Below are 21,708 nucleotides of genomic sequence, written 5' to 3' on the forward strand. Positions count from 1 at the left end.
GTGGACAGAGCCAGAGCGGTTACGTTTTCCACCCGTTTACAGACTAGCCACGCCTACAGCCGCTACGATTGGTTAAGCTCTCAGACTGACAAGCGGCTCGAGTTCTAGCACGCCCTGCTCCTTTTGAGTATGAACTACAGGCCAATATGCAAGAGGCGGGAGCCAATCACGGCGCAGAAGGGCGGAGCTTGTAGGAATATGGGTGGGAAAAAAACAGCCCGACAACAGTGTGTGGAGAGAAGCAGGCAACATGTGGATTCTGGCCCAAATCGGTTCCGCCTTGAAGCTCTACGTGGTCGGACTGAGGGTTTTGCTCTACCAGCTCTTTCGCAGACCCTTTACCTCACCAGGTCTGCGGCCTGAACTTTATTCATTACCTTTAGACTCACTGAAAAGTGTTATTTCAATGGAGCACAAAGGGGAATTCCACCATTTTTTTTCAGAATTTCTGAATGAATCAGTCCTTCAGATGTTAAGAGTCATTCAGAGTGGTCTGATGTGAAGTGGTTCACTGTAGAGACTCCTCTGTACAGTGGTGGTGATGGGAACAAGGAGTTTGCATGGCTACAACACAAATATAGACATTTTATCTACTATCCAGAACCACCAGAGTGCATAATATGGAATGTTTATGATGGTAAAATAGTAATAAATCTGAAAAATAAGTTTTCTGTGGGGAGTTCTTGCCTCACACCGCCCTGCATGTATCCCTCCACCATGAACAGATTATAAAAAATAGATTAAAATACAAAACGTTATCACAAAACTGTCATAAACAGTGTCTCAGTCATCAGGCAGTGAATTCATAACCATTTACTGTAGTAACTTTCTGTGAGGGAGCTTTTAAAGGTGGACGTCTGGTTCCTATCACCACCACTGTGAACAATTCTGACTCGGTAAGTTTCTCTAGAACGGAGCGTTTCACACCAAACCACTCTGAATGACTTTGTTTACATCTCAGCCATTTAATTATGTGGAATTTTTGGAAAAAATTGGTGGAGTTCCACTTTAAGTAAGAGCCTTTTTGGACGGTGTATTTCATGCTCAGACAGTAGCAGAGGAGCTAAACCCATACTCAGACAGAAGTCTGGGTATAAGTAGCGCCCAAAGATTGACTCCTGAAGCACTTAAGAAATCGGCGGTGCAGGACGTAACTGCTGCACCATTTAAGGTGGAACAGAAAATTCAGTGAAGAAGCCACTTTCAGTTACATAGTTTTGTGAAGAAGGTGAAAACCTGTTAGGCTGTTTTCTTCTCTGTTTGGGTTCTGAATGGTGCCCATCTTACTCAGTTGTGAGGTTTGACATTCAGTGTCTTAGTACTTGTTAATTAAAGAGGAATTCCAGTGATTTTTCCACTGAAATTTCTGCATAATTCCATGGTTGAGATGTAAAGTCATTCAGAGTGGTTTGGTGTGAAATGGTTGATTGTAGAGACTCAGATTTCTTTACAGTGGTGGTGATAGGAACCAGGGGTCACCATGACTACAGCACAAATCTAGCCATTTTATTCATAATCCAGAACCACCAGTGAACCTGCACTGTTTATATAGAATATTGGTGATGGAAAATAGTGGAAAATCTGAAAAAAAAAAGGTTTTCTTTAGGGACTATTTTGCCTCACGACACCCTGCATGTATCCTTCCACCATGAATGGATTTAAATATATACACAAAACCTTCTCAGGACTTTCGTAATACAGTGTCTCAGTTATCAGGCAGTGAATCTATAACCATTTCATGTAGTAACTTTCAGTGAGGGAGCTTTCAGGCTCATTAAACTCTGGTTCCTATCACCACCACAGTGAACAATTCTGATTCTGTTTACATCTTAACCGTTTAATTATGCAGAAATGCTGAAAGATTAGTGGACTTGTCCTTTAAACTAGCTTGGCTGGTTGCTAGCTTTCTTGTCCACTAGCTCCTCATGAAATCTGGTCCTAATGAGAGCCTTAACTTGGCAGATATGAGAAAGGGGAGCGTGTCTGACCTGTGCTCAGGCAACGGGAATGAGGTCAAACCCGTTCACAGTGGCTTAAAGCCTTTTCATTATGTTAATGGTACCCAAAAGGCCTGTAATGAGAAGCTAGCGGCTAGCATCAGAGCGTCCGCCCATCTGAAATAATGCTAAGGCCTGAATTGTACACTTTTAGCTAGGGATGCACCGATACCACTTTTTCCTTTCTGATACCGATACCTGATCCTTTAGTGTCGGGCTGATACTGAGTACCGATACAATACTAAATCTGTCTAACCGAACTCACCTATAAGTAATGATATTTATACAATTACATTTTAAAAAAGATTTTATTTTGGTAAAATCTGTGCTCTGTGTCACAAATAAAAACACTCAGCTTGGCTAGATGGGTTTTACTTGTTGGATTATATTTATTAGATGCTTAAGAAAACTTATTTTTGTTTATGTAGTGTATTTTTAGCATTTACTAATATATATTTAGTAACGAGCAGATAAACCTGTGGTGTTTATATATCAGCGCAAAGCAGCTTCTCTGGCTCAAAAATGGAGCTGAATGTTGTTTCACATCCAAATTTCTCAACTCGTTTGTCTCACACGAGTCTTGTTCACTCGTGCTGCATCTCAGAGTGTCAGTTCAGTAAATATCACTGTTGTTTCGCTGTCAATATCAGCGACTTTCAGTGTTTTTTCTGGCCTGGTTGAAGCGGTGGGCCGTGAGACCCCGCTGCTGTGTGATACAGCTGACCGACAGAGGCGCACCGCAGGCAGGGCTAATGGATGCACAGGCCCGGCTAGCGGCCTGCTATGCTAAAGGCTAAATCAAGGCTAAATACCACTACGCCGACAGTCTGGCCTTCCTTCGGCTCTCTCAGTAACATTAACTCAGACTGTGAGTGATCACAGCGTCAGACGAGTGATTACTGAAAGAAGCAGCTCAGCTGTTCAGAAATTGCTTCGTGGTGTCAGTCACAGGTATCGGTATCCCCATCACCAATACCAGTACTGCGTTTAAGTGCCAGTATCGGCACCAATACTACTACAGTATCGGTATTGGTGCAACTCTACCTTATATAAATGCTGCCCTGGGGCCATATTACAGAAAATTCTGAGTCTGAGATCATATCTTATCTGCTTTGTTGTCATGATGACTGAAGTTAGGACAGAAGCCATTACAGAACAACAGTTCTTCAGTCTATAATCTTATTTCCAGATAAAACGGAATTTACAGAAACATCCTAAGCTGCCAAAATATCCTAAATATTTTCTTAACTGTAAGATAAACCCCAGAGTCTTAACTTCAGTTTAACTGTCTGTTTCTATTGTTTTATGCAGTGTCAGGCAGCCCAGTTCACTATAACCAGCATAACGACGCTACATTTACCTCCACTGAAAACGCTGCTTTGACTTGTGAGGTTTTTTCTAACAGTGTTTAAAACCTCAGACGCTGCAGACTCGATCTCCACCGCCCCTCTGATCACCTTCGTGTGTTAATGTTGATGATGAAACATTACAGTGATGGTGGTGAATAATGAGGAGACGGAGCTGAACGTGTGTCTGTTTATTAGGAGGAATAGCGTTAGCGCGCTCGGCTAAAGCATTTGGGAAATGGAGACTGAAACTGGAGACGGCGACACTGATAAACAGCACAAAGCGCTGAGACGATATTATTAACTCTCAGTTTATCACGCTTTAGTTTTATTTGACTTTCTTTACCTCTGTAACGGTAGCTAACGTTAGCTGTCTGGCTAACTAGCTTGATTACGTGTTTACGTTTCAGCTGTACGTGTATGGTCAGTTGCTAGGAAACAGACATGACGGTTGATTGTCAACTTCAATTGGGAAAGTTAAGATTTCCTAACTTGAGATAAGAAAATATGCTGTAAGATTAGATAAGATTCCTAAATTTAGATCAGATTTGCTTCTGTAATACGAATTTGTGAAAAATCTCATCTTGACCTGATCTTAAGACAAAAAGATAGGAAGTTTCTGTAATACGGCCCCTGAATGAGGCTTTCCTGAAAAAGCAACAGGTTGAGCTTCCTTGTCTTTGCCTTTCACAGTTTTGCCCGTGCAGTGTGGGAAGGTTGCCATCGTTACAGGGGGATCGAGGGGCCTGGGCTATGAGGTAGCGAGGCAGCTGACCGGCCTGGGGATGCACGTTATCATAGGTACAGTTAACACCCAGCACTCACACCCACACACACACACAGCTCACGTTTCATGACGTTTGCACTTGGCTATCCCTTCCCTTTGTGTTCGTGCAGAATGATGAATCTGAGTGTGTGTTATGTAGCTCGGCCCCGGGGGTCCGCTCTCATTACCGCAGCGCAAGAGCGAGCATGCACGGACCGCAGCAGAGATGAAATGATGGAATCTGATGCGAATAATGATTCACGGCTTCAGACATAATGCGAGCCACACACACGCGATGGCTGTGGCCACTGGCGACAGGAAGAGAGGGGCTCTAGGGGGCGCCGCAGCTCCCGCTGGAACACAGCATCCCTAGAAAACACTTTTTAGAGGATAAGCTTCATATTTTCTTTTATTTCTTCACAAGCTGTCGATGTGCATACATATCAGCTGAATTCTGAATAATGCGAAAGGTATTAAAACATGCTGTTCAGAATGATCTCACTGCTCCCCTATTAATGGACTAGTTGTGTGCAAAAGTCTGAGCGCCCCAAATTGCACGTTTTGTTGATGTTCTACGTGAAAAGAAGTTCACACGTCCTCACACTTTTTACAGAGGACGACACATTTTAAAGCACAGTAACTCTTTATTTTCTGGATTTCACATATTAAGATAAGATAAAGATAAGATGATCCTTTATTAGTCCCACAACCGGGAAATTCTCAGTGTTACAGCAGTGAAGGGACAGCAGGGCACTCAAGAAAAGAAAAGAAGTAACAAGAAGAGAAATAACAAGCAAGTAATTAACCTTATTAATTACTTAACAAGGTTTTTACAGTTTGTTACTTCTTACTTAAGAGATAATATATATATATATAATACTAAAAAGTAAAGATAAGTTAAAAACATAAACTCTATTCCTCACAAAAATTAAAAGTATAAAGAATTAATGCATTATAGAGGAACTAACCAACTCAGATCTCTTTACAGTGGTGGTGATAGGAACCAGGGGTCGCCATGACTACAACACAAATATAGACATCTTACTTACTAGCCAAACTCACCAGTGAACCTACACGAGTCTTTGTAATGTTGATGATGGTAAAATAGTGGAAAATCTGAAAAACATGTTTCCTTTGAGGAGTATTTTGCCTTACATAACCTTCTCAAAACTGTTGGAAAACAATCGTAAAGTCTTGTGAAATTCCTCTTCAAGTTCTCTGTTGAGAATTTGTTCACTTTTTTAACATGTCATTCGACCAGGGCACCCAAAATTGTGCATATGAATGTATATTGTTTGGCAAAAGAATTGTTTGTTGCACTTTTTCTTAATAATGAGTGACACTAATAATGGAATATTAGTGTATTTTATAATACGTTATAATATGATGTTGCTGCATTATGAAAGCAGTAATGGATTGTTCATTGCTATCAGCTTTGCCTAACAACACCACTTAAACGTGAGAAAATCACTGTCACCCTCACCCTCGATTGGTTTATTGCTTTATTGTACTGCATGTTATTGGCAGGTTAACAGGATTCCAGTTCAGAAGTTTGCAGGAAAGATCTACATTTGTCTTCTGAGTTTTTATATGGAATGTTAATGATGGTAAAATAGTGGAAAATCTGAGAAGAATGGGGAGATTATTTTGCCTCGCAGTGCCCTGCATGTGTCCTTCCACCATGAAAAGTTCTTTAAAAAATATGTTTCAGGCCAAAATCTTCTCAAAATTATTATAACTCAGTGTCTCAGACATCAGGCAGTGAACTCAGAACCATTTCATGTAGTAACTTTCTGTGAGGGAGCTTTTAGAGGTGGACGTCTGGTTCCTATCACCACCACTGTGAACAGTTCTGACTCGGTAAGTATATCTAGAACAGAGCGTTTCACACCAAACCACTCTGAACGACTCACATCGCTTCTGTGACACTACTGAAAGAAAGTGTGGAAGAAATTTAGGTTAGCTTCAACTCATCAGTGATAAAGTTAGCAGTGTTGCCGTGGTAAACATCATTGTTACTAAGGATGCATCGTTTGTGAATTTTTGTGGCTCTTTCCAATTTCTTTACAGCCAGATTGGCCAATTGTTTTGGCTGGTTTATATAGATTTTTCAGCCCGAAGCTCACACTGTGTGAGCTAAAGTAATTTCTGTTAATTATGCCTGCTGTTGGGCCTCAGCTGGACGCGTGCCCGCTCTGATTTGAGGAAAGAGACATGACAGTGAGAAATGTCCCACCTATTGTCATAGTAATATGTATTCTCTCCCTAAAACCAGAGGAACGTGTGATGAGGAAGCACGTTGTCTTAATTGTTTACTTTATTGTCACAGACGGTTTGAATTTCCTGTGTGTCGTGAGAAAACCTGCATGTCTCTGTGTTTGTGTTACGTAAATCGCGGCATAAATAGAAAGCTGACTCTCCACATTATGGCCTCCAGGCGTTCTCCAGCTCCGCAGGAATATCAGCTCTCAGACAGGTTTTTCACACAGTCGCTAAGCCCAGTCTTACATTAAAGACACCAGCTCTAAACCCTTTCAACAGGCTTTCTACACAAACTGTAAGTCTTAGACTAACAGTGACTTTAACTGACTCCACAGGCAGCGTGCTGTGTATGTATAGTCCACTCACTGGCCGCTTTATTAGAAACCCTGACCTTGTATGTCCAATCACTGGCCACTCTAATAGTAACACTTACCTTCTTCTTACACCCACTGGCCACTTTATTGGAAACACTGACCTTGTATGTCCAGTCATTGGCCACTTTAATAGAAACAGTTACCTTGTACTTCCTCTCAATGGCCACTTTTTTAGAAACACCTACCTTGTACTTTCACTAACTGGCCACTTTATTAGAAACACCTACCTTATACTTCCACTAACTGGCCACTTTATTAGAAACACCTACCCTGTATTTCCACTCATTGGCCACTTTATTGGAAACCCAAACCTTGTATGTCCAGTCACTGGCCCCTTTTTAGAAACACCAGCATCCACTTACTGGCCACTTTATGAGAAACACCTACCTCGTGTTTCCACTCACTGGCCACTTTATTAGAAACACCCACCTTGTGCTTCCACTAACTGGCCACTTTATTGGAAACACCTACCTTGTATGTCCACTTACTGGCCACTTTATTGGAAACACTTACCTTGTGCTTCCACTAACTGGCCGCTTTATTAGAAACACCTATCTTGCACTTTCACTAAGTGGCCATGTTATTAGAAACACTCACCTTTATACTTCCACTCACTGGCCACTTTATTAGAAACACCTACCTTATACTTCCACACACTGGCCACTTTATTAGAAACACCTACCTTGTACTACAACTCACTGGCCACTTTATTAGAAACACCTACCTTGTATGTCCACTCAATGGTCACTTCATTAGAAACACCTACCTTGTACTTCCACTCACTGGCCACTTTATTAGAAACCCTTTTCACTGCTAGGTTGAGAGTGGTACACCACCCAAATAATATCCAGCTGAGAGCAGCTCTGTGGGCAGAAACTGACCACTGGCGAAGAGCTAGAAGATGGCTAACACAAACTTTGCATCAGCAGATGGGCTACAGCCTGTAACTGATTCCCAGTTAAATCGTGGCTGAGCTGTGATTGTGAAGGGTTCTGAAATGTTCTCACATGTTCTGAAATGCCTCCATTTAAGTTGGACTGTTCTTGCAGTTCTTCCAGTATAAGCTCCTCAGTCTCGTTTGTATCTGACTGAACGCTTTATAGCCAGAAACTGTGTTCTCCATCCTGATTCCCTCCTCCTCATGTGTGGGATAATTAATAGGATTAGTTAATTAGGTTATATATTTAATTCCCAGAAGCCAAAAATATTACTAGGCAAATTACTGCCTTTGGCTGTTGATGCTCTTCGTCTAACTCTCTGATTAGGAGCTCGAGTCTTTTTGGGCCGAGTACAAGCGAAGGCAGAGCTTTAAAGGGGCACTCAGACCAAAATGAGAAAATTAACCATCGCTATGTCTCTTGTAAACTTGCCTCTTTCAGTGGTGCCGCAGTAGTTTCTCTAGAGCGAGATTTTCTGGTTTAAAGACTAAAACCTAATTCACCCTTTAACCCTGAAGATCAATGCAGACTGCTGGTCACCGTAGCAACACAGACAACAGTCTCACCTAGCTAGTAGCTAACGAAACAGCAAAGAGAGAGATTTAAGATGAACATAGATAATTTGGAGACGAATGGACTTATTTATAATCACTCCAGCTGGTTTCCTGATACATTTAATCTGTAATTAGAAACTGTCAAACACTAAAAAGTCGCAAAGCTGACGTCTGTTTCTTGTTCTAATTGTCCCGTTCCACCTTAAATGGTGCAGCAGTTTCATTCTGGCGCCTCAGGCACCATTTAAGGTGGGACGGGAAAATTCGAACCAGAAGCTGGTGAATGAGAAGCGACTTCAGCCTCGTAAAAAGTCGAACATTGAGAGACATTTTACAAGAAACTGTTCTACTTTTGTGGAAAAGTTTCCTGCTGGAGATGTGAGAAAAGCGGCTATAGCTGAGCTAAAGCTTAAAGCAGAGCAAAGTAAGTCTGCGTTTTTGTTTGTATTATATTTTTTAGTCTATACTAGAACATCAGCACATACTGAGACGTATTTACAGCCCAGATGGTAAAATGGACGTAAAATGTGGCTCCCAAGGTGGTTTGATTTTTGTTGAAAGGACAAAATGGGTTAACATTTGGGTTGCGACCCCTGGGCTAATGCATGCTGGGTGTTGTAGTGAGAGAACTGAACATGTAAACAATATTAAATTGTGAATTCTGTTAAACAGGTGAGGCTGAGAGACGTGGCAAAACATGGCAAATAGCACGTATAGTGCTGCCTTTAGGCTGGAGCAGCGCTCTTTGATCCCTTTTATGACAGATAACCTGTCAAAATATGTGCCAAATGAAGCTCTGTAATTGTCAGTGTTAACTCATCATTAACTTTGAACTTGGCTTTGATTTTCACTCCACCTTTACACTGAAGGTGGAGACCACCTTTAAGCCATTCTAGGCTCATAAATAAGGCGATGCTCACGGCTTCCATTTCTCCGTTTCCTCATTGTGCAGATCTGTTGTGGTTAGATGAAAACCGTCTCACTCCGTTCTCCATCTTTTCTCCGCAGCCTCGCGTGATGAAAAGCAGGGATTGGCTGCTGTGAAGAGGCTTCGCGAGGAGAGGAGCGGAGCTCAAGGTGGGCGCTTGATTTTCTTTTTCTTTCTTCACACCCCTCTATCAATCCATATAATCGTCAGTCCGTGCACGTCCAGCGGCAAAGACGAATGCTTGTTGCCGAACATCATGATTGCCTCTTATTCGGCTGCCCTCCAGAGATGGGGTGGACGAAGGAGCTTCAGGAGAGAGATTTAAGACCCTCTGAATGGCGAACGGTGAAACAGTGCAGATGGAGCTTAAAGATATTCCAGTCTTTGTCATCTGGTCCGAGCTGTGGTCACTTTGGAGGTCTTATTGGGCGTCCGTCACGGCCTCTCGGGTTAGTTTAGGTCTGTAAAGGTGGTAAATGAATGAACGAATGCTGGTTAGACCTGGTCGTGAAGATCAGGTACATTTAAGGAAAAAGCTTGGTAGCATCAGATCCACAAGGATTGCTTAGTTTAGGGGTGCAGCTACTGAATATATGCCCAAAAATGGGGATAAATGGCACTTTCAGTTTTAGAAAGAGAAATGGAAGAAGATTTTGCTTCTTATTTTAATATGACAACGTCAAACCACATTCTGCCTGTGTTACAACAGCATGGCTGCGTAATCGGAGAGTGCGGGTGCCAGACTGGCCTGCCTACAGTCCAGAACTGTCTTCCATTAAAAACGAGTGGCGTATTACACCGATCAGGCATAACATTCTGACCACCTCCTTATTTCTACGCTCATTGTCCATTTTATCAGCTCCACTTACTATATAGATGCACTTTGTAGTTCTACAGTTACAGACTGTAGTCCATCTGTTTCTCTGATACTTTGTTAGCCCCCTTTTACCCTGTTCTTCAGTGGTCAGGACCCCCATGGACCCTCACAGAGCAGGTACTATTTGGGTGGTGGATCATTCTCAGCACTGCAGTAACACTGACGTGGTGGTGGTGTGTTAGTGTGTGTTGTGCTGGTACGAGGGGATCAGACACAGCAGTGCCGCTGGAGTTTTTAAACACTGTGTCCACTCACTGTCCACTCTATTAGACACTCCTACTTTGTCAGTCCACCTTGTAGATGTAAAGTCAGAGACGATAGCTCATCTGCTGCTGCACAGTTTGTGTTGGTCATCCTCTAGTCCTTCATCAGTGGTCACAGGACGCTGCCCACAGGACGCTGTTGGCTGGATATTTTTGGTTGGTGGACTATTCTCAGTCCAGCAGTGACACTGAGGTGTTTAAAAACTCCAGCAGGACTGCTGTGTCTGATTCACTCAGACCAGCGCAACACACACTAACACATCACCACCACGTCAGTGTTACTGCAGCGCTGAGAATGATCCACCACCCAAATAGTACCTGCTCTGTGAGGGTCCATGGGGGTCCTGACCACTGAAGAACAGGGTAAAAGGGGGCTAACAAAGTATCAGAGAAACAGATGGACTACAGTCTGTAACTGTAGAACTCCAAAGTGCACCTATATAGTAAGTGGAGCTGATAAAATGGACAATGAGCGTAGAAACAAGGAGGTGGTCATAATGTTATGCCTGATCGGTGTATATAGAATCATATACAGCACATTCTCCATCCATTTAAACAACCATTTCACCGTGTTCACGATTCTGTATAGAACTGTTTTCTTTACTAAAGAACCCTGAGCACTGTAGATTGAGATGTATGGCTCCACTCCTACAGCATTTGTATCTGTAATGTGAACGAGGCTTGCGCTGTAATTGGTATGTGATGGGAAACCTTTCCACTGACCGTTCTTGACGAGTCTCGGCGTGTCTCGTAAGGTGGACGGACGTCCGAGCTCCTAACAAGCCCTCTGTAGAGAGAACTCCACAGAACAGAGGCGTCGGGTGAATGCTAATACACGGCTGCTGCAGTCTGAGGGTTGCGTTAAACAGAAGAAACGTCAATAACCAGCGGTAGGAAGGTCGCCGGGGAACCGCGGTGGAAACCTACTGTGAGCGATGTCATACAGCGTGGTTGAGGTTCCTTAATTGAAACCTCTAACTGCGCTTAGGTTTCTAAAATTAAAGCTGCTAATCGACGAAGAAGAAAGGGCAGCTCAATAAATCTAATATTAGGAGTCCTGCTTTGTTTGTCTGGAGGACTCAAGGAAAACTAACACTGACTTAAAGCTGACACTCTGCACTTTAACTTCACAGCAGTTCGGTTTCATTTGTACAGCCTCAAAGCAGCTTGTCCAGAAATGTGGGTGCAGCTCCCTAATGAGTAAGAGCATGAGGAAGAACCACTGAGAGGAACCAAGACTCAAAAGGAGAAACTCCATAAGAACATGAGGAACCACTGAGAGGAACCAGGGCTCAAAAGGAGGAACTTCTTTAAATAGAATTTCAGATTCTTGTTCGAATTTTCTAAATAAGAAATTCAGTTTTTCCGTTCCAAAATTTCTCGTTCCACCTTAAATGGTGCAGCAGTTATATTTTGGCACCTCAGCCATCAAAACTGCTGCATCATTAAAGGTGTAATGGGAAATTTAACTAGCTAGCTACCAAGACATCAGCAAAGTACTAGCCATTTATTATGCTTGTTATGAAGAAAAGGTCCATAATTCATTGAAATGACATTAACCCAAGATAAATACAGTGGTTATCGTCATTTTTTATCTGCAAAAATACTGACATTTGTTGGTTTTTTGCCGATTGTGCAGCCATCTTGCTTACGATTTTTTAGTGCGTGTCTCTAAAAAAAACTCCGTTTGGAGTGCGATGTAGCTCTAACACTTCGCCCCACCCCCTTGCATGAGGAGCTTCATGAAATGGGTTTCCATGGCAAAGCAGCTACACACAAGCCTTAATCAAAATGCACAGTGTAAAGCGCCGCCACTGGACTCTGGAGCAGTGGACACGTATTCTGTGGGGTGATGAATCAGCTCCTCTATCTGTCAGTCTGATGGACGAGTCTGGGTTTGGCGAATGCCAGGAGAACGTTACCTGCCTGACTGCACTGTGCCAGCTGTAAAGTTTGGTGGGGGAGGGATGATGATATGGGGCTGTTTTTCAGGGGTTGGCCTTTCCTGTTCCAGCATGACTGAGCCCCAGTGCACAAAGCAGCTCCATAAAGGCCTGACTGGGTGATTTTGGTGTGGAAGAGCTTGACTGGCCCTCACAGAGCCCTGACCTCAACCCCATCCAACACCTTTGGGATGAACTAGAACGGAGATTGTGAGTCAGGCCCTCTCGTCCAACATCAGTGTCTGACCTCACAAATGCTCTTCTGGATGAATGGGCAGAAAATCCCACAGACTCTCCAACATCTTGTAGGAGCTTCCCAGAAGAGTGGAAGCTGTTAGAGCTGCACAGGGTGACCAACTCCATATTACTGCCTATGGATTTAGAATGGGACTCATAAAGCTCCTGTAGGTGTGATGTTAGGTGTCCCTATATTTTGTGTCATGTCCATTTTTATATTTTACGTTAAACCTTTAATATAACACTGAAGAGAAAAACATGTCAGATTTACACTGTGTTCCCTGGGAGTTTCAGCGTTCTGGAATTTGAGCAGTAATTTTCTCCTGTTTTCTTGTTACACAGCTCTCCTAGCTGACAGATGATTTTGCTGTTTCTTAATGCAGTAATGCTTCAGGCAAGAAAACAGAAGGGGCCCACATCTGATGTCTTCCGCAACTTAACGGTCAGCATTTAAATGGCTGTTTGATGACAGGCGTTTTGACTCGTGCGATATAACTAAATGCAAGCCTGGGGCTTTAGGCGTCTTGAGCGCGTGGCCTGCCTGCCAGCTGGTATGAAACTTTCCGGAGTGTTTGTTCTGAACTCCAGCACTCGGGTTAATTTCTGGCACACGGCGTCCGGCAGTGCTTCTGCAGCTTTTGGAAGCGATAAAACCTCGTCCTGGGACTGCTGTCCGGCATAATTCATCCCAGCTCCGGCACGCAGGCCCCTGAGTAACCCGGGAAGCGCCGCCTGGCTTCCCGTGGGGCCGTGCTGGCGTAGGCGTATATGCAAAGTAGGATGCCATCGTCACTGAACACATAACGCGCTGTGACACAGTATTTTCCAGCGTGTGCAAAGCGCTGTAATGTGTAATGAGTGTTTATTGTTGGAGTATGTTTCCCGGGGATGGCTAGCAGCCTCGTGATTGGTTCGGTTGCGGATCCCCGCAGGGACTTGCAGCCACTCGCCCATTCCGTAAGCAGATTATATGTTAATGAGTTAGTGCAGGGACCAAGGATGAATTAGTCATCGAACTTCCTTGAGAATCTTTGTGACTAAATATACACACAACAAGGGAATAGCTACAGGGGGGCCTGGGGGGCCTAGACCCTCTCACATGGAAGACTGCTCAGTGTAATTTGCCTTGCACTCTTAAAATGCAGGATGTACCCAAAGGCACTGAGTTCCTACACCCTCGTGCCGTTTCCCCTCTTTAACCCTTTGAAACATGCAAAAACGTGGTCGTTTGTGCCGTTTAATTTGCTCTCTTCTGTTAACCCCTTACCAAGCCGTGGGCCTGCCGGCGGTCCCATGGTTTTATTTCATATTTCTATGGCCTAAGAATAGCTCCATTAGTTTGCATCCCTGTAGTTAATGAATAATAAGCCTTAGTATGTAATAAGCATGGAATGTTAAGGGGTTAATAACAACATGATTTCTCAGTGATGTCATTGCATTTAATTGACATGTTCATTTATATGATATGTGAAGATCGAAGTTGGAAATATGTAGACTTTCAAAAAGACTTTTTGAGCAAGAACAAGAGCATGAAGTCTCACATCAGTTGTGTTTTGTCTTTGCTCTGATTAAAAAGTCAATTATAAACTCTTACCAATTTGAGCAGTGCATTCAAGCCTTGTGCATCTTCTATACAGTGACAGGAAACACAGTAGTTCACAAAAAGCTTTGATTCTACGCGTTGATGCGTTTTACCCCTGACTCCTCTGGCAGCAGATTTAAGTTTAAGGGCCCATCAGCCATTTCTTAGTTTGGATTGCTGACTAAATGCTCAGTTTGTCAGGGTTAATCAGATAAGTGTTACTGCCAAAGCTCTCTGTAGATCTTCACCAATTTTCAGCGGCCTCTGTCATCATGGCAGCGGGGCATCATTGGTTATGTACTCTTGGCACAGTCACTGTTTTACACCAATTCTGCAGCGTAACTATTTTTTTGAACCCCAGCCAGTAAACACAGTATCACCTTGCTTAACTATTTCAGCGGATTATAGAAACTAAGCTAAACTGTTTCATTTCCTAAAGTTGTCTACTACTTAAAGTTGATTTATACTTTGACATCTGTGTAGCTACACTCTCAGAAATAAGTTCTCAGTTCTCTTAAGCGTTCATCTCAGTACCTTCAGTCAGGGAACATAACTGAACCATAATCCACTGAAATGATATGTTCTAAGCTGTACTGACTCCACACACCCCGTCTCGTCTCCAGGCTTTATTTTACTGTTCTGTTTAAAACATTCGGTTATGAAAAGGTACACATACGAACTTTTCACCTGGAAAAACTTATTTAAGGATCACAATCAGACCTTAAAACCACTGTTGGAGCTTTGAGGGAACATTTACACTGTTTGTACCTTGATGAACGAGAAATGTATCTGAACAGAACCTTTATTACTAACAGTGTATGAACATGTATGGACGTCTTGCACAGACATTCATGTAGGTGTCCGCCAACATACTCGCGCATAACGTCAACGTGCGCGCTAGGGGGCAGCATCCAAGCCAGAATGTACAGAAATCAAATAATTTGAATATGGGTTGTTTTAATGTTTCTGCCTGAACTGAACTGATCTGTTCGATTTTGCTCTAGTTTTGGTTCAGTTATTGTTTAGATCTCGTCCCACCCCCACTTGAGCTCAAGAGCCAATTCAGTTGACGCACAGATTAGAACAATGCGTAGTTGATATTTCGGAGGTGGTTAAATGGACCAAAAGAAATACTCCAGAGATACTTGGAATAAAGTCTGGTAACATTGACTTACATTAAAAATAAAGTGTGTTTTTTCCATCTCATGTAAAGTTTAGGAGTCTTCTCTCAATTTTGGAGATACAAGGTTTTGTTCCAACATCGATGTCCATCTTTGCAGAAGCATAAAGACTTTATCTAGCTAGCAAGCTAAGAAAGTAGACCGTGGTGAAGAAAACAAAGTCATATTCTGTGCTAAAAGTGCTGTAAGAGGTCTAACTGACGGGATACCATCAGCTTATTAACCAGGAAGTTAAATGTTTGGTCAGCAATTGTGTCTTGTGTTCTTTTTTCCTCTGATTGTGTGAGCTACAATTCAGTATCCTAGGTGGATAGTTGGCTAGTTGGTGGTTGACACCCTCACTAGAGTGATGTCTCTGGGACATAATGCTTTCTAGCTGACCCCGCAACCTGTAATCAATTCCTCCCAAAGTGAGATTCTGTCTACCCCGTTGTTACCTAAGTCATGGGATTTGCTAAAAGAGCTTATTTTCTTAGCTCCCACATGATGGGAAAAGCTCGACTTTCTTGGGTCACCAAGACCATCTGCAAGGACCGTCCAAACAGGATTCACTTTTCGACCAAGTTTTTGCGCTTTATTATGAGTAATGCTAGATGAATCATTCACTCTGACGGTTCAGCTGTCGTGCCGACGCCCACCCCAAGGCCCCAGAGCATCATAAATTGCCCCTAAACTTACACGCTCAATGCCTTTCTGCCCTGATAGCATTGGAGTGGGTGGAGACCCACTTAGAGCAGGCATGTTTCTCTTAGGGGTGAGTGCACTGCTTCTTATCAGTTCTATGATTAATGTTCTACTGACACAGAGCTTTCTACAATGTAGAGTTAGTCATTCCCAGCTGCTGGCTGGTCGGCCAGATGTGGTCAGGGTTTCACTAGGTGATGTGGGAGTGGGTGGGCCTGCTGAACAGCCTTTTCTCAGCCACCGCACCATATGGCAAAGCTAAAAGTCTATGGAATCTCCTCAGCTGTCACTTTAAGGATCCCTTAAAATTGTCAGTCAATTTTTTTTTCTCAAAATAGATCCCTGCACATATAGAGGATCCATTTAGGCAAAAGTCAGAGACCACCCATTATTTACAAACCCTGTTTCAAAGAAGTTGGGACAGTATGTGAAATTAAAACAGTAATTTGGAAATCGACTTTCACCTGCGTTTAAACGAAAGACCTAGACAGCATATTGAATGTTTGACCTTATTAGGTTCATTGTTTTTTGTAAATACACGCTCATTCATCATAAGCAAAGTTGGGTGGAGGCTCACCAAATATATCAGCCAACTATATAAAAAAACAATGTTTTTTAACTACTTTTTGCAAGGATTTTAGGTATATCACCATCTATGGTGTATACTTTTATATAAAGATGCAGGGAATCTAGAAAAATCTTTGCATGGTCAAAACCCACAGCTAAAGGCATGTGACCTTTGATCCCACACATAGCACTGCATTGAAAACCAGCATACTTTTATGATGGATATCAAATCATGGGCTCAGAATTAGTTTGGCAAACCATCGTCAGTAAACACTGATCATTGCTGCATCCACAAATGCAGATTAAGACTGTACTATGCACAATGGAAGCCAAAGGTCAACAACGTCCAGAAACGCTGCTGACTTCTCTGGGCTGGGGCTCATCTGAAATGGACTCATGCAACCTGCATTGTGGTCTGACAGGTGAACCTTTCAGATTGTTGATTGAAATAATAGATACGTTTTCCAGACCAAAGGAGTAAACAAAGAAGAAGAACCATCCAGATTGTTACCAGCGTAAGGTTCAAAAGCCAGGTTCTGTTATGGTATAGGGGGATATAAAAATGAAGCATAAAATGTGGCCTAACCTTTGCACAGGCCATATTTTATGCTTTTATTTTTTTAATGTTAAGTTCAGTAAATAAACAGTGTTTATGTAGTTTCACTTAGAAAATCAACAAAACATGTAATTTGACAAGGGGCACCCAAACTGTTCATTCATTACCACGATTGACCAGATGTTCTCTGTTTTCAAGGAGGTTGGATTTTATAGGCGCATTCGTAGCCTACATACTGAAATCATTTTAGTAAGTTTATTTTATGTAAACTGTTTTCATTTATGTTCAGCTCAGTTTTGTCATATTGAAAGCAGATTTTATCAATAATATAAGTGCATTTTATTTATTACTTTGTAATTTTTGTGTTTAATACATTTATTGAAAAACATAAAATGGCAAAAAACCTACAGGTGTGTTTTGAATTTCAGTTTTGTGCAGGATGTTTCGAAGTTAGCTACTGGGTTGCTTTAAAATTTTGAGTTAACTGAACTTCTTGTCATAAGTTCACATAACAAGATGTGTCTTTTGCTCCATCAGCTTTGCAAACTTTTTTAAGCTAAAACGTCAATTTTTTTACAGTATCAGTGCATCACTACTGTCCACTGTACCAGACCTCCACATCCCCTATTCCCACCACGTCTGACTCAATGACATATTACACCTTTAATAGGTGGGATGTACATTTGTTTCATTCGGGGCTGTTAGCGCTTTTGTCCGCCATCCATTCTCCTGTCTCCTGTCTGACGCAGCAGAGCAGGATGGATTTTATCACAGCTGACTGACTGGAGATCTTCAGCCATTCCTCTTCTATCTTTCTGTCAGGGGTCATTCGTCTTCCTTCTGTTGGGGCGCTTGGCTACGGAGCTGGGACGGCAGGGATTCTCCGGTCCTGCTGTTTTCCAGAGAGTTTCCAGAGTGTTTCGGAGAAGAAAATCTGACGAGCTAATTATAGTGACTCATCTAACAAGTGAATGCGAGATGTAAGGGCGTTCACTGCAGAAAATACAAAAAAACAAAAAACTTTTGGCACCATTGCCTATTGGTCCAGTAATGAAGGGTCCCGTTTTATTGTCTTTGGTACCTGTTCAAAGATTGGTATCAACAGGACCTAATGGTACTTGAGGGTGTTCCCTTCTATCTTTGGTAACGCTTACACTGACGTGAATTTAGTGAATTCTTTACACAGGTCACCCACAAAACCAGCATATCGCTGTTGTCGGAAGAAAACCTCGTATGTTCATTTTTGATGTTTTCCAGTTTTTGACATAATTTGAAAATACCTGCTGCCCTTTACACTGTATGTAAATTTGATGATGAATGGACTAAAAGAAACGGCCCAAAATGACTTGGAAAAAATCAGGTTCCATTGACTTACATTAAAAGTAAAGTAGGTTTTTTCCTTCTCCTGTGAAGTTACCGTTTTGGAGACACAAGGTTTTCTTTCGACAGCAGCGATACGTTGTGTTTTGGATGCTGGTATGCTGGTTCGACCAAAACAGGGTTTCTCAACCTGTGGTCCACGGGCCCTGAACTCTGGGGAGGCAGTAGTTCATAGTGGGCCAGTAACGCCACTTTACCGTCATAAAAACATAAGTGGAAAAGATTAACTTAATAATTAAGAACTGAGAAGCGAACTAATTCTAACTAATATACAGACAAATAAAAACACTGCATGTCATCAGTTTGAGACAACGCAGCCACAGCGCGTGATGCAGACAGTTAGCAAGCCAGAGATGGAGAAGTTTCTCAGAGCACTTTCACACCCACCTTGTTTTGTGTGGACATATTGGACTTTTTCTTAGTTCGTTCTGTTTTGACTTCTGTGAAAACTCCACCTATTTGGCTTTGCGACAGTCAGTTGAACTGTGTCCACTTCCAAACAAACCCTGGCTGCTGATGGGAACACTGTCTGTGACGAAACGAGGGAATTCATCAACAGAACTCGCTTTCCTCTTCTAGCAGCACGCTGGCGCTGTACCATCAGCATAATCTAACGCCTCACTCTTTACAGACTCTCATTTACTCTCGTTTCTGCATCACGGGCTGCTGTAAAATAAAATAATAGCGAAGATATACTTTGAATTTGGCTCATGGATAGGAACGTATTTTTGGCCGAGCATCAGCGACGCCAGTGGTTAAACTCAGATTGATAAATCGATGACAAAGAGGCAGATGTAAAGTAAGCCTTATTATTATTGTTGATTGTTAATTCAAAAGCCCGGTGAGTGGACTGAGGTTTGTCTATTTCAAATGAATCACAAATATATACCCTCAAAACTAAAGAGAAATCTTGGGACAAAAGCGGTGGAGTATTTTCAGTGCTACCTCACACATTTTTATACTTCTTGCTTTTTTCCCCTTTGTTAACATCTCTGCAAATGTTTTTTTAACATAACTGCAAATTTTGGGACCCACGATTGAGCCAAAATGGACAGTCTGATCTGATTCTCAGGTTTTCAGGTTCAGCACTTAAGAAGAGAAAATCACACTTAAAAGATGATTTTAGTTTTCCTGTGGGCTGCTATTCTTCGTATTTATAAACAGGTGGGTCTTGGGGTAGAAAAGGTTGCGAACCCCTGGCCTAAAAGACACACAGACATGCCACGTCGCGTGGCCAAAAATTCTAAACCATTGTTTTTAATGAAGGTGCACATTCAGCGTCGCTAAGCAGCTCAGAGCGCTGTTTGATTTCTCTGTATGCCACAGGGCGCCACTCAACATCGTGCTACTACTACCTTAAATCAAAGCCGTATTGAATACGCAGAAAGCCACAGTAGATCACATCACTTGAAATTTACACAGAGGAAAGCAGTCAGTAGATAAACAGACAAGTGTTAGTGTTCTGCTAGTGATCTGTTCCTCAGCTAACGTTACTAGCTTTTTCTCAGGCAGTCCGTCTTTTAGAGAAACAAACAAATGCTAATGGTATATTACCTCAGCTACAAGCCTAACCTGTTTATAACTAGCAAAGATACTTTCTTTGAGTGACAACAAAGCACTTTTTCTAAGTCGCTCTGGATAAGAGCGTCTGCTAAATGCTGTAAATTTGGCTAATATTACTAACCTAGTCTTTTTTCACAGACAGTGTCTTTTAGATAAACAGACTAATGCTAATGTTCTGTTACCTCAGCTAACATCAGTAGCCAATTTTTTTTTACAGGCAGTCCGTCTTCTAGGTAAACAGACAAATGCTAACCCTGCTGAAAAAACAGCACAGACCTGCATGCATTGCTAAGCTGGTTTATACTGGTTCATGCTGATCTGGTGCTGGTTACTGTCCACCCAGGTTACTGTCCTGCAAACGAGCTCTAACTAGTTTTTATCTTCTCAAACAGATTTTAAATGCACAGAGACTTTTATTTTAGAAAATAAACTTAGAAAAACATTACAAACAACTGAGAGAAAAAAAATAATAACCAGGCCCGATATAAAATGATTTTATAGAAAATGTTGTTGCTGATGCTGTGCTAGACTAAAATTATTTACTAAACTAATTTATAAAATATAACTGAAGAAAGGAAGGAAGGAAAAATACGTAAACTGGACTGTAAATGGAAAATGAGTGATGAAAGTGGAATTTTGTCTATGACTCTGTCTAACCACTGGTGGGCTGCCTGGAAAACGCTGAGCAAAAACGCCAGTGGACCGCCAACTTTGCCATCAGTGGGCCAGCAGTGGTCCACTGTCCTCTTGCTATCAGGGTGGTGACCAGCCATACTGTTTTTTCCTGGCATGGAAGGGTCTTATCTAAAAGGGTCTTTTAGATAAACAAACAAATGCTAATGATATATATTACCTCAGCTAACGTTTCTAGCCTAGTCTTTTTTCACAGTCTGTCTTTTAGATAAAGAGAAAAATGTTAATGGTGTATTACCTTTTTTCACAGGCAGTTCCTTTTCTAGATAAACAGTCAAATGCTACATTTACATTTACATTTACAGCATTTGGCAGACACTCTTATCCAGAGCGACTTACAAAAAGTGCTTTGTCTATCCAGAGAAAGTATCTTTGCTAGTTACCAGTAGGTTAGAGAGAAAGCCAGTCCTGAGCTCAGATACTGCTAGAATCAGAAAGTCATTATTGACACCTAGAGAAAAAGGAACAGAGTTAAACACAGAGCAGTGCAATACAATACAATACAATACGTAAGTGCTAAAGATATATTACCTCAGCTAATGTTACTAGCCTAGTCTTTTTTCACAGTCTGTCTTTTAAATAAAGAGAAAAATGCTAATGGCATATTACCTCAGCTAATGTTACTAGCCTAGTCTTTTTTCACAGTCTGTCTTTTAAATAAAGAGAAAAATGCTAATGGCATATTACCTCAGCTAATGTTACTAGCGTAATCTTTTCCTCAGGCAGTCTTTTAGATAAAGAGAAAAATGCTAATGGCATATTACCTCAGCTAATGTTACTAGCCTAGTCTTTTCCTCAGGCAGTCTTTTAGATAAACAGAAAAATGCTAATGGAATATTACCTCAGCTAATGTTACTAGCCTAGTCTTTTCCTCAGGCAGTCTTTTAGATAAAGAGAAAAATGCTAATGGCATATTACCTCAGCTAATGTTACTAGCGTAGTCTTTTTTCCTCAGGCAGTCCGTTTTCTAGATAAACAGACTAATGCTAATGGTATATTACCTCAGCTAATGTTACT

General features: G+C 41.9%; 1 protein-coding gene across 1 annotated transcript in view; it reads left to right on the forward strand.

The window, feature by feature from the left end:
* Positions 1-213: 213 nt before the first annotated feature.
* Positions 214-21,708, forward strand: part of LOC118811546 (dehydrogenase/reductase SDR family member on chromosome X-like) — a 62,403-nt gene continuing 40,908 nt past the window's right edge. The window contains exons 1-3 of the mRNA XM_036575822.1: positions 214-350; positions 4,037-4,144; positions 9,246-9,314. Coding sequence (XP_036431715.1) covers positions 251-350; positions 4,037-4,144; positions 9,246-9,314 — 277 coding nt within the window. The 5' untranslated portion in view covers positions 214-250. The remainder of the gene's footprint in view (positions 351-4,036; positions 4,145-9,245; positions 9,315-21,708) is intronic.

This window comes from Colossoma macropomum, unplaced genomic scaffold (genome assembly GCF_904425465.1).
Source record: "Colossoma macropomum unplaced genomic scaffold, Colossoma_macropomum, whole genome shotgun sequence".
NCBI classification, from domain to species: domain Eukaryota; kingdom Metazoa; phylum Chordata; class Actinopteri; order Characiformes; family Serrasalmidae; genus Colossoma; species Colossoma macropomum.